Source organism: Aotus nancymaae, unplaced genomic scaffold (assembly GCF_030222135.1).
Source record: "Aotus nancymaae isolate 86718 unplaced genomic scaffold, 86718_ANA_hifiasm-v0.15.2.pri h1tg000030l, whole genome shotgun sequence".
NCBI classification, from domain to species: domain Eukaryota; kingdom Metazoa; phylum Chordata; class Mammalia; order Primates; family Aotidae; genus Aotus; species Aotus nancymaae.
In genome coordinates this window covers 1,789,010-1,802,818 of record NW_026988443.1, presented here as the reverse complement: position 1 = coordinate 1,802,818, position 13,809 = coordinate 1,789,010, and the positions used below count along the sequence as shown (strand labels likewise).

General features: G+C 35.8%; 1 protein-coding gene and 1 pseudogene across 1 annotated transcript in view; one reads left to right on the top strand and one right to left on the bottom strand.

Moving 5' to 3' along the window:
- ITFG1 (integrin alpha FG-GAP repeat containing 1) overlaps window positions 1-13,809 on the top strand; it is a 301,870-nt gene that overhangs the window by 186,733 nt on the left and 101,328 nt on the right. Inside the window, exon 11 of the mRNA XM_012473547.3 lies at window positions 12,452-12,602. Coding sequence (XP_012328970.1) covers window positions 12,452-12,602 — 151 coding nt within the window. The remainder of the gene's footprint in view (window positions 1-12,451; window positions 12,603-13,809) is intronic.
- Window positions 9,642-10,447, bottom strand: LOC105731664 (proteasome subunit beta type-5-like; annotated as a pseudogene).

Below are 13,809 nucleotides of genomic sequence, written 5' to 3'. Positions count from 1 at the left end.
GATTGCATTTGCCCAGAGATCAAGCAAACTTGATTGTGAATATCAGTTAATCTCCTTTTGACTATTTCTGGTTAGAGGATTCCTAATGGACTTATTTGTGTTTCTTCTTAATTTGTTTTTCTTCTCCATGTAGAACTGGCTTTCCTAAGGTTTATATAGTAAGACAGACATGTCCCCACACTGAAGTTCTTTCCCTTCTACGTGAGCCTAGGCTAATAATGAAATTAACCGCTTTGTTGAGATATAATTCACACACCATACAATTTACCCATTTTCCATGTACAATTTAGTAGCTTTTAAAAGTGTATTCAGGCTGGGCGTAGCAGCTCATGCCTGTAATCCCAGCATTTTAGGAGGCTGAGGTGGGCAGATCACTTGAGGTCAGGAGTTCGAGACCAGCCTGGCCAACATGGTAAAACCCTGTCTCTACTAAAAATGCAGAAATTAGCTAGGTGTGATGCTGTGCACCTGTAATCCCAGCTACACGGGAGGCTTTGGCAGGAAAATCACTTGAACCTGGGAGGCAGAGGTTGCAGTGAGCTGAGATTGCACTACTGCATTCCAGCCTGGGTGTCAGAGTGGGACTCCGCTCAGAAAAAAAAAAGTATATTCACATTGTTGTGCATCTATCATCACAAGCAATTTTAGAACATTTTATTACCCTAAAAAGAAGCCCCACTCACCCTGTTACTCTCCAGTCCCCCTGTGACTCCTCCCACTGCCACCAGGCCTAGGAAACCACTAATCTACTTTCTGTCTTTATAGTTTTCTGTCTCTATAGTTGGACCTGTTCTGAACATCTTATATGTGCAGTTATACAATATGTGGTACTTTATGACTGGTTTCTTAGACTTGGTATAATGTTTTCAGGATTTTTCCATGTGGCAGCATGTAGCAGTATTCCTTTCTTTCTGTTGTCTATAAACATACCATTATATAGATATACTACATTTTATTATTCATTCTACAGTTGATAGACACATGGGTTTTTTTGCACTTTTTGGCTATTATGAATACCGCTGTGAACATTCATATGCAAGTTTTTGTGTAGTCATGTTTTCATTTCTCTTGAGATATACCTAGGAGTGGAATATACTTTAGGAGTGAAACTCTGTTTTTAACTGAGGAACTAACAGACTGTATTCCAAAGTGGGTGTGCCATTTTACTTTCCCATCTACATTATACAAGAATTCTCATTTTTCTGTCTTCACCAGCATGTGTTACCTGTCTTTTTTATTTTAGTCATCCTGGTGGGTGTAAAGTTTTATTTAATTGTGGTTTTGATTTGCATTGTCTGATGGCTAATGATATTGAGCTTTCTTCCTGTGCTTCTTGGGCATTTGTATCTCTTGCTTGGAAAACTATTCAGATTCTTTCCTTTTTTAATAATTGGTTTATTTGTCTTTTTGCTATTGAGTTGTAAAATTTCTTTAATATATTCTAGACACAAGTCCCTTATTAAATACATAATTTCAAAAATTTTCTCCCTTTCTGTGGGTTGTCATCTTACTTTCTTGATAGTATTTGAAACGCAAACTTGATGATGTTGAGTTTATTTCTGTTGTTGTTATTTGTGCTTTGATCATGAACATTTCATATATTTTAATAGCTTAATTGGGGTTTAATTGACAGTAAATTACACATCTTTAAAGGTTGTAAGTTGATGTTTTGGCATACAAATACACCTATAAAAATATCACCACAATTAAGATAATGAATATATCCATCTCTCACAAAAGTCTCCTCTTAACCCTGTGTAATCCACACTTTCCCCGTCATGCAGGTAACCTACTGATCTGCTTTGTGTCACTGTAGATTAGATTGCATTTTCTAATATTTTATATTAATGGAATTTTATAACATCTGTTCCTTTATGTCTAGGTTTTCTTACACACCATAGTAATATTGAGATTTATCCATGTTTTTACATGTATCTTTAGCTCTTTGCTTACTATTCCTGAGGAATAGTCCGTTATATGGATGTATTACCGTTTGCTTATATCCGTTTACTTGTTGATGAGCACTTCGATTTATGTCAGATCTCACTGCTGCAAATAGTTGTCTGTGAACATTCATGTGCAAGTTATTGTCCGAACATAGGATTTCCTTTGTAAATACCAAGGAATGGAGTGGCTGTGTCTTTTGAAAGATGCATGTTTAACTTTTTAAGAAAATGCCAAGGCCAGGCACAGTGGCTCACGCCTGTAATCCCAGCACTTTGGGAGGCTGAGGCGGGTGGATCACGAGGTCAAGAGATCAAGACCATCCTGGTCAACACATGAAAACCCGTCTCTACTAAAAATACAAAAAATTAGCTGGGCACAGTGGCACATGCCTGTAATCCCAGCTACTCAGGAGGCTGAGGCAGGAGAATTGCCTGAACCCAAGAGGCAGAGGTTGTGGTGAGCCGAGATTGCGCCATTGCACTCCAGCCTGGGTAACAAGAGTGAAACTCCATCTAAAATAAAAAACAAAAAATAAAAAAAAATGCCAAACATGCCAGTTTCTCCACATTTTCTCCAGCATTGGTATGGTTAGTCTTTTTATCTGTTCTGTTTGTAGTAGATCTCTTTGTAGTTTTAATTTGTTTCTTTAATAAATTGGGATATTTGTTTTCTTATTTATTGAATGTTGAAAGCTTTTTATATATTCTGGATACAAGTCCTTTATTGGATATGTTATTTGCAAATATTTTCTTGCAGATCTCTAGCTTATCTTTTCATTCTCTGAACAGTGTCTTTCAAAGGGCAGAAGTACCTAGTTTGGGGAAAGTACCATATTTCAATTTTTTTATAGATATGATTTTAGTGTCATAACTAAGAAATCATTACCTAACACAGTGTTTTGACCTGGAAATTGAAGAGTTCTGGATTTTATAGTTAGGTCTGTGATCCATTATATCCAAGTTCATTTTTTGTAAATTTTTCCAACACCGTTTATTGAAAATACTTTCTCTTTCCACTCAATTGCCTTTGATCTATGATGAAAATCAGTTGACAGTATATGTGTGGGTGTATTTATTCATTCTCTTTTCTGTTCCCATAACCTATTGTCCATCTTCGTGGCAGTACCACACTTGATTACTGTTGTTTAAAATGAGTAGTCAGTTCAGATAGTGTATGCCCTCTTTCTTTTCCAGAGTTATTTTGGCTGCTTTAGTTTCTTTGTGTTTCTTATAAATTTTAGGGTTAGTTTTTCAGTTTCTGCAAAAAAAAGTAACAAATCTGCAGAGAATTTTACTGGGATTACAATGAAACTGTAGGTCAATTTGAGGATAAATGACATCTTAACAATATTGCATCCTCTGACTGAATGTAGTGCTTATACAGCTCTTTTATTTTAGATGTTTAATATTGTAACAGTTTTTCTGGTTTTCAATGTATAGGTCTTATGCATCTTTTGTCAGATTTATACCTAAGTAGTTTATATTTTTTATGCTATTACACCTGGTACTTATTTTTTTTAAAAGTGTTTTGTTTTTGATTTTTAATAGAGACAGGGTCTCACTGTGTTGCCCAGGCTGGTCTCAAACTCCTGGGTTCAACCAATCCTCCTGTCTTGACCTCCCAAAGTGCTAGGATTACAGGCGTGAGACACTGTACCCAGCCAGTACTTTTAATTTTAGTTTCCATTGTTCTTGACTATTGCATTTGTATTTGACACATAGCCAAACGTAATAGTTCTAGTAATTTTTTTTGTAGATTTCATAGGATTTTTTTTCTAAGTATGTGGCCATATAACTTGCAAATAAAGGCAGTTTTACCTCTTTCTTTCCAATCTGGATGTCTTTTGTTTTTCTTTCCTTTTACAATGGATAAAACCTGCGTATTCATTGCTGAGTGGAAGTGATGAGAGCAGGCATTCTTGCCTTGTAAGAACGGGGATCTTAGAAGGACAGCATTCAGTCTTCCACCGTTTGTATGATGCTCACTGTAGGTATTCTGTGGATGACCTTTACAATGTTGCGAATTTTTCTTCTATACCTAGGCTGAAACTTTAGATCAGAAATGGGTTTTGGATTTTGTCAGATCCTTTTGCTGCCTTTAATTAGATGATTGTATTCTTTTCCTTTTTTCATTTGTTAAACTAGTGAATTACACTGATTCATTTTTTAATATTAAAGCAACTTTGCATTTCTGCAATAAATTCAAATTGGTTATGATTTTAGTCTTTGTAATATACCTACAGTGTTCACTTTGCAAGGTCCTGTGTTCACTGAAACATGCTTGTATCAGAAATATGTTCTCTCTCTCTGTATGGTTGGCTGGTAATCACAGAGCAGAGACGTGGTTCAAAAATGCACACGTGTCAATGAACACCGAACTGTGTAACGCAAGATCTGACTGTATCATTGCATTTGATTTACTAGAATTTTGTTTTAAAATGTTGCATATATCCTCATGAAGAATATTGCTCTCTAATTTTCTTGTAATGTCTTTCATTTGCATGTTTAATGCTGGTTTCATAGTATGAGTTGGGAAGCATGTCTTATTTATTTTCTCAAGGGTTTGTGTAGTACGTGTGTTATTTCTTCTCTCAATATTTGGTAGAATTCATCAGTGAAGCCACTTCAGTCTGGAGTTTTCTTTTTTGGAGACTGTTACATTCCAATTTCAATGTATTTACCTGTTCTTGAGTAAGCTTTGGTATTTTGTGACTTCCAAGGAATTAATCCATTTCATCTAACTTATCAATTGTGTTGGCACAAAGTTTTTTTTATAACATTCCCTTATCATCCTTTTAATATCAAAAACATTTGAAGTGATGTTAACTCTCTCATTTCTGATATTGGTACTTTGTATATTTTCTCTTTTTTATTTTTTTAATGGCCATTCTGACTGAAGGCTTATCAATTTTACTGTTTTTTGCAGGAAACCAGCTTTTGTTTTCATTGATTTTTCTCTGTTTTTTTTTCTTGTTTTCTATTTCATTGATTTTCTTATTATTTAGTTTTTTCTTCTTAATATACATTTTATTTGATCTTCTATTTCTAGTTTTTAAGAAAGAAACTGAGGGCATTTGTTTGAGACTTTTCTTCTTTTATACTATAAGTGTTTAGTGATATAAATAGCCCTTTAAATACTACTATAGTGACACACAACAAATCTTGATGGCTTCATTTTCATGCAGCTCAAAGTACTTTCAAATTTTTCTTTTTACTAATGGTTTATTTAGTCGTGTTTTATTTAATTTTCAAATATTTGGAAATTTTTGAAATAACTGTTATTGCTTTCCCATTTCATTCCGTTATTACCAGAGAAAATACTTTGTGTGAGTTTAATTATTTTATATTATTGAGACTTGTTTCAGGATCCAGAATATGCTCTATCTTGATAAATATTTCATGTTACCCCAAAAGATTGTATATTCTGGTGTTGCTGGGTTGTGGGTAATAAATGTCAAACAGGTGAAGTTGGTTATTATTGTTTGAGTCTTCTTAATCCTCATTGATTTTATGTCTTTGTGGTGTTATTAGCTATTAAAAGAGACATAATTGAATCTGTGACTATAGTTGTGGACTTGTCTGTTTCTTCCACAGTTCCTCCAGTTTTTGTTTCATGTACTTTGAAGTTGTGTTATTAGGTATATAAACATTTAGGATTCTTATGTTCTCTAGAACTGATTCTTTTTTATATGAAATGACTCTCTTTGTTCTGGTGATATTCTTTGTTCTGAAGTCGACCTTCTCTCTTATTAATATAGTCACTACAGCTTTCTTTTTATTTAACTTAACTTGCTATATCTTTTTTTAACCTATGTAATAATTTGTTGAGATATAATCACTTGCCATGCAATTCACTCATTTAAAGTATACAATTCAATGGTTTTTAGAATATGCATAGAGTTATATAATCATCACCTTCAAGTTCAGAACATTTTCATTAACCCCGAATGAAACCCTTACCCATTAGCAATCATTCACCATTTCCTCCAATTCCCTTAGCCCCAGCTAACTGCTAATCTACTTTCCATCACTATAGATTTGCCTATTCTGAACATTCCATATAAGTCGATTATATGTTGTCCTTTGTGACTGGCTTCTTTCACTCAGCATGTTTTTAAGGCTCGGTCATGTCTTAGTATAATAGATTCCTTTTTTGGTCATTACATAGATAGACCACATTTTGTTTATCCATTATTAGTTGATAGATATTTGGATAGTTTCCACCTTTTCGCCCCTATAAATACTACTACTATGAACATTTTTCCATATAAGTTTTTGTGTAGCCATATGTTTTCATTTTCCTTGGAATATGTCTGGGAATAAAATCCTGGGTCAAATTTTGACTCTATGTTTAACCCATTGAGTAACTGCTAGACAGTTTTTCAAAGCTGCTGTACCATTTTACATGTCTCCCAACAGTGTATGAGTTTCCAATTTCTACACGTTGTCTTGAGCACGAGTTATCTATCTATCTCTAAAAATTACAGCTGTTCAGCTGGGCACTGTGGCTCACGCCTGTAATCCCAGCACTTTGGGAGGCCAAGGCCAGCAGATCACTTGAAGTCAGGAGTTCGAGACCAGCCTGGCCAACATGGTGAAACCCTGTCTCTACTAAAAGTACAAAACTTAGCCAGGCATGCTGGCAGGTGCCTGTAATTCCAGCTACTCCAGAGGCTGAAGCAGAAGAATTGCTTGAACTTGAGAAGCGGAGGTTGCAGTGATCTGAGATCATACCACTGCACTCCAGCCTGGGCAACAGAGCGAGACTCTGTCATAAAAAACAAAAACAAACAAACAAAAAAATTATAGCTATCCTACTGGATGAGAAGTCCTTTGTATATCTTTCTTGAAAAATGTCTATTCAGATATTTAGTTCATTTTTTTAATTAGGTTGTCTTTTATTATTAAATTGTGAGAGTTTCTTGAATATTCCAGATATGAGTCTTTGTCAGATATAATTTGCACAATTTTGTGGGTTGTTTTTTTGCCTTCCTTGGGGTGATTTATCTTTTATCATTGCTTTTACCTCTTTACCTATTTGTATCTTTATATTGAAGGGTAGTTTTTTTGCAGGCAGTATATAGTTGAGTCTTCATTTTTTAATCTAATCTGATAACGTATGACTTACAGTTTGTGTGTTTATACCCTTTATATTTCATGTCAGTATTGATATAGTTAAAATCTATCTTGTTTTCTTGTTTTTGTCCTCTTTCTGCTTTCATTTAAATTAATTGGGTATTTTTATGATTCTGTTTTGTCTTTTTTTTGACTTATTAATTATAAATTTTATTTTAGTGGATACTTAAGGGTTTATACACCTTTAACTTATCCTAATCTATCTTCAAACAGTATTACAGCACTTCACGTATAGTTTCAGAGCCTTATGATAGTATATTTCTATTTTTCCTCTTCTGGTCTTGGTGCTATTTTTATCATACATTTTACATCTACTACCTTATTAATGCCATACTATGTTGTTTTTTGTTTAAACAGTTGATTGTCCTTAAATAAATTTAAATAATAAGAAAAAACTTTTCTGTTTGCCTACGTGTTTGACATTTTCAGTGTCCATTGTTTTCTGTAGATTTAGAGTGTTATCTGGTATCATTTTCCATCTGCCTGATAGACTTCCTTTAACATTTCTTATAGTGCTATAAAGAAAAATATAGACATAAATGACTACATAAATATTAAAAACCTTTTAGTGAAGGGTACCATAAACAAATTTTAAAAAAAAAGTCTGGGAAGAAACATTTACAACATAACAGGGTAATAATAACAGCAGTATATAATAATAACAATAATAATAATAACAGCAGTTATTAAATGTGTACTGTGCTATACCAGGCACTATACTGAACACATTACGATGTATTTTCTCATTCAGTTCTTACAACAGCATTTGAAGGTAATGACTGTTATGACTCCCATCTTACAAATAAGGATATGAGATTAACAGATAAGTGACTAAAGTCTGTAACAATAAGAGACCAAAAAATCAATGAGAACATAATATTAATGGGCAATTCTTAGGAAAAATGTGAATAACTTATAAACATAAATGTCATACTTAACTGCTCTCGTCATCAGAAGAATAAGGTCATTTTTAAGCTCTTCAACTGTCAAGAGTAAAAAGCAATGTTACTAATACTGGCAAGATATGAAAAGACACTCATACATTATTGGAAATATAAATTGGTATACCTTTTCAGAGGGCCATTTAGCTTTAACTTTTGACATTTAAAATATGCATATCTTTTGACCAGATTACTGTCATCTGGAATTTCTTGTACAAGTTCCCAAAGAAAAACTTTTTCTCTGTCTCTCTCTCTCTCTCTCTCTCTCTCCCCCTCCCCCTCTCCCCCTCCCCCCACCGTGTGTGTGTGTGTGTATGTGTAATAGAGAACAGTTGGTGATAACCTGACCATCAATAACGATAAAATGAATGATGTCTTAGCCATATAATGGAATAACCACTGGGAAAATATGAGACTGGAGAAACAGCCAATTTGATAGGCTACTAATAGAGACTTAAATTGGTACACTTTCTTGTGGGGGAGTTTTCAATATAGGAATCAAAAGTCTTCAGTCGGGCTATGTCTCATCCCCCCTTGCATATGCTATATAATGTAGTGGAAAGAAAAATATATGTGTCAGAACCCAATTGGGTTTTTTTTTTAAAGGATATATGTATTTACATATTTATATGTGCCTAGAAGAAGGCTTAGGAAGATGCACACCAAATTATTAACATTGATTATTCCTGGAAAGGAAGGATTTTGACTTTTTAAGTCTCCCTATTGAATTTTATGATAGCTTTTGTAATCATTTTGAATTTTAAAAATTTTGAGATATATTAGTTGTAATTGCCAAGAACACATAGAGAAATTGACTAAAAAGAAGCAAGACTCTTTGTCTCCAAGGTTTTCTAAACCAAATGGATCAAGGTTCTTCTCCCCTAGGCTTAAATCAAATTTGATTTTTAAAGACAAGTTGCTGAATTCTACTTGTAGAACTCAGTAGAATTTTAAAGAACTGAACTGTTACAACCCTCCTGTTTCACAATACAGGACCACAGTAGCTAGTAAGCTCTAAGATATTTCAACTGATATAAAAAATTAAGAATGACGGGCCGGGCGCGGTGGCTCAAGCCTGTAATCCCAGCACTTTGGGAGGCCGAGGCGGGTGGATCACGAGGTCAAGAGATCGAGACCATCCTGGTCAACATTGTGAAACCCCGTCTCTACTAATACAAAAAAATTAGCTGGGCACGGTGGCGCGTGCCTGTAATCCCAGCTACTCAGGAGGCTGAGGCAGGAGAATTGCCTGAACCCAGGAGGCGGAGGTTGCGGTGAGCCGAGATCGCGCCATTGCACTCCAGCCTGGGTAACAAGAGCGAGACTCCGTCTCAAAAAAAAAAAAAAATTAAGAATGACATTTTATTCATTTATCCATTCATTCATTCATTCATTCAGGTCAAGTAGTGAGTAGTATATGTTAACATCCAAGAAAGTAAAATAGGCATCTCTACAGAAGCTCATTAACAACTGGTAACACATAGATGTCAGTGTTCCAGAGCTTTAAAAAAATTACTGATACACTTGAAGACCCCTCCACTAGAGATAAGATGGAGCACTGTATGCATATTACCAATGACAGTCACCCAGTAAATGCAAACAGGCACATCACCCTCCTTCATGGGGTAGATCCATCATACTTGTCATGAAGATCAGCTGCTTTGTCATTGGAAACTTGGATCCAGCCATCCTCCTGCACATGGTAGAGGTTAGCAGCACCTCCTGAGAAGGCATCTATGCAGGTGGCTTGGTAGCTCACTTCGTGAGCCAGATCATAGATAGGCCTTCTCCAATTCCAGATTATAGGAATAGCCCTGAGTCATGAACCCATAAGCATACACAGAGCCAGAACCTACAGAGAAGGTGGCCCCCGAGATCCGATTCCCTCCGATTCCCTTCGGTGTCCATGTAGCAGAGTCCAGAGCCTCTCTTATCCTTGCCACAGATCATGGTGCCCATGGACAGCCCCATGCTTTTGTACTGATACAACATGTTGGCAAGGAGCTTGGAGGCAGCTGCTACAGAGATGCATTCCTTATTTGAAAGCTCATACATTTGACATTGCTGAGCAACAGCCATTCTTAGAAGCTAAAATCTACTGTTTTCCCTAGCCATGATGGCTTCAGGTAGAGGTTGATCTCTGTCACCTTCTTAACCATCTGGAGGCAATGTAAGCACTCACTTTAGCCCTATAGTTGGCTGCAACTATGACTCCATGGCAGAACTTGAAGGCCAGGGTGGTGGTTCCATGAAGCATTTTGATTTTCTGCTCTTCTGAGACTCCCAGCTGGGCATGGCCAGGCTCAGCCCATCACTGGGACTCCCTGGACCCAAATCCAACAGCTCTGCATTAACTATAAGTCCAGAAAACCTGCACTGGTTTATGAGTAGCAGCCTCTCCAACAAGCTGGCCAGCGCCATGTCTAGTGTGGGCAAAAGAAGGAATAACATTTTAAATTGCATGACTGCAAAAGGGTTTTTGTTGTAGGTTGTTGTTTATTTGAAATTGTGATTGGACTTACAATAATGAAATATGTGCAGTAGTTTTGTAAAGGGAAATAGGGATACATGCTCACTCAAATGTTGACCATATGATGCATTGATTATAGAATATTGTAGAAAGTCTGCTTTTATCACATGTTCTCATGTTTTAATACAATCTTCTAATAACAAAGCGTGCTGCCTCTCTGTAAAATATCTAGAAAAATTCTTTAACTAAAAGGGTGAGATGGGTAAGTTATGTGGAAAACTTTTTATAAATTAGAATTTTAAAATTCATTGTTAGGAGACAAAGAAGAAATCACTTACTCTTTCTAATGGACAAATACTGTTCTATAATAGGTCTTGAACAAAGTCACCTGAGAGTTTTCCAAGTAAATATTATGATCTGAGAAATTTTTTTCATTTGTTAAAGAATTGTTCTGGTAAACTATTTGTTTTTTAATTTTTTATCTGGAAAAATAGTTTGAAGCCAAATATTTACTAGACATCATGCAAATTGAATATTTGTTACATTGCTTTCCATTCTGTGTTAAGCACTTAGAAATTTTCCTTTCTTATAATCAAACTCACCCAGATCCACAGTAATATTTTCGTATGAACAAAAGAAATCTCTATTTACAGATTTATTTAAAATAATTACTAGAAGGCAGCCATGGTGTCTCAACCTATAATCCCAGCACTTTGAGAAGCCAAGGCAGGAAGATCACTTGAGCTCAGGAGTTTGAGACTAGCCTGGGCAACACAGCAATACCCTGTCTCTACAAAAAATACAAAAATTAACTGGGCATGATGGCACACACCTGTAGTCCCAGCTACTCAGGAGGCTTAAGGTGGCAGGATCACTTGAGTGCAGGAAGCAGAGGTTGCAGTGAGCCAAGACTGACCACTGCACTCTAGCCTAGGTGACAGAGTGAGACTGTCTCAAGAAAAATAAATGAAAAATAATTATTACTAGAGAAAAATTGAACAGTAATAAAATTTAAGCCCTATCATCTATTATTTTCTATATGCATAGAGAAAAGTAAAAGAATATACTTATTTTGGGAAAATGCCTATAAATTAGAGCTATTACATAAATCACACTTTACAAAGTTATTTCTATATCTAAGGAAAATGTTTTTACATGGCATTGCATTGCACTCCATAGTAAATATGAAGATAATGTAAACACTTTGATTGAGTACTAACTGGATGCCAGGAGTTGTTCTAAATAACTTTCCATGCAATGTTTCATTTCATCTTAACAACCTATGCTGTAAGTACTCTTATTACACAGCTTACAAATGAGGATCTGAATCTTAGAAGTTATATAACTCACTCAAGGCCACAGAGCTGCTAAATAACAGAGCCAGGATTTGAACCTAGGTAATCTAGCTCCTGAATCTAAGCTCATAAATAATTTGCCTCTAGAGTAGGAGTCAAGAGGGAAGACATAGCTGTGCAACATATGATGCTTCTATTAGCTGAGAGATTCTTGGCAATATCTGCCCAACCGTCTGTGAGGGCAGCTGAAATTCTGTTGTTATAGATTCATTGATTTGAGTTTATGAGACTTTCCAGTTAAAATGCAGATATGCCTTGAAAAGTAATACACATCTAAACAAATAATAACAGTGTCCAGGAACTCAGGTTCGATGACTATAGAGTAGTAAATGAGGAAGAAGGGATGGATTTGGAAACTCCATAGAAAGAAGAGAAGCCAGCAACCAACTAGCCTACAAAATCAGAGGATTTTGCCAAAGGTTGCAAAGGGATAGCCAACAATTTTTTAATGACAGTACTATAAATAATAAAATGTGGAGATTTTTTCATATAATTTCACTGTGTACCATTTACTACCTCCTTTGAATCTAGGAAATACAACAGAGCCGATGCCACAGAGCATTGATGTTTATATTAACGAAATGCCTTTCCTTTGGCACACAGCAACCAGCAGGCCTTTTTACTGGAGAACGTCCCTTGTAATAATGCAAGCTGTGAAGAGGCGCATCGAATGTTTAAAGTCTACTGGGAGCTGACAGACCTAAATCAAATCAGGGATGCCATGGTTGCCACCTTCTTTGACATTTACGAAGATGTGAGTTCAGAGCTGTGCTGTGTGTTTGAAGTTTAATTGCCATTCACCTTGTTACACTTTAACTTCATTCCATTTGACCAGAAAATGTGGACAGCATAACAAAAGCAAATGAGTTAATTAAGGAAAGCCCCTTTTAACGTTAAATGGCAGATGGAACAAATCTATTGACAACATTGGCTGATCAGTACACTCAAATATGAAAACTTTCTTCTATCATTTTGTGCATATTTGGATTAAACCACTAAAGCATGCTCTAAAACTGGCAAATCTGAATGTTCAGCAGTAGACAAAATTACAGCCAACAGGTAACAGACCCTTGAATCTGCACAAGATCACAGAAGAATGAGTTTAGTGCTCACTTTTATCTTTGTGAACCAGAGTAGCATCTATTTCCACAGATTCTTGTGACTCTGACTTTGGTTGCCAGGTTACCTTGTGAAAGGCTTTCAAGGTTCCGGTTTTCCCCTTTCTTTCTTTTCTTTTATTTATTTATTTATTTATTTATTTATTTTGGTTTTGTTTTTTTGTTTGTTTGTTTGTTTTTGAGACAGAGACTTGCTCTGTTGTCAGGCTGGAGTGCAGTGGTGTGATTGCGGCTCACTGCAACCTCCACCTCCCAGGTTCAGGCGATTCTCCTGCTTCAGCCTCCTAAGTAGCTGGGAGTACAGGTGCCCGCCACCATGCCCAGCTAATTTTTTATATTGTTAGTAGAGATGAGGTTTCACCATGTTAGCCCAGATGATCTCAATCTCCTGACCTCATGATTTGCCTGCCTCAGCCTCCCAAAGTTCTGGGATTACAGGCATGAGCCACCACTCCTGGCCCAGTTTTCCCCTTTCTAAAGTGAAATGCCAGTTTACCACTCCGAAAAATAATAAATTCTGAAAAAAGCAATGTTAAATTCCAGAATTGATGTATCACAGTATATCCTTGTAAGATAATTTATTTTTAAAAGTTCAATGCCCAATAGGACATTTATGTCTCCATTTACCCCATTTTGGATTTTATTTTGTTTTGTTTTTTATAAGAGGTTTATTCTCAGTTATATGAATTATTCAGGTCCTTGTTTTCCCCTGTTTCTCCTGCAATCAAGTCTTGCATTATTTTACTTTTCATTAGCAGATTCCAAGCATAAAAGTAATTGGCAGAAATATCACAAGGGAACAAAGCAAGAAAATTGACTACAAATCCATTTTTAATTTCTGTA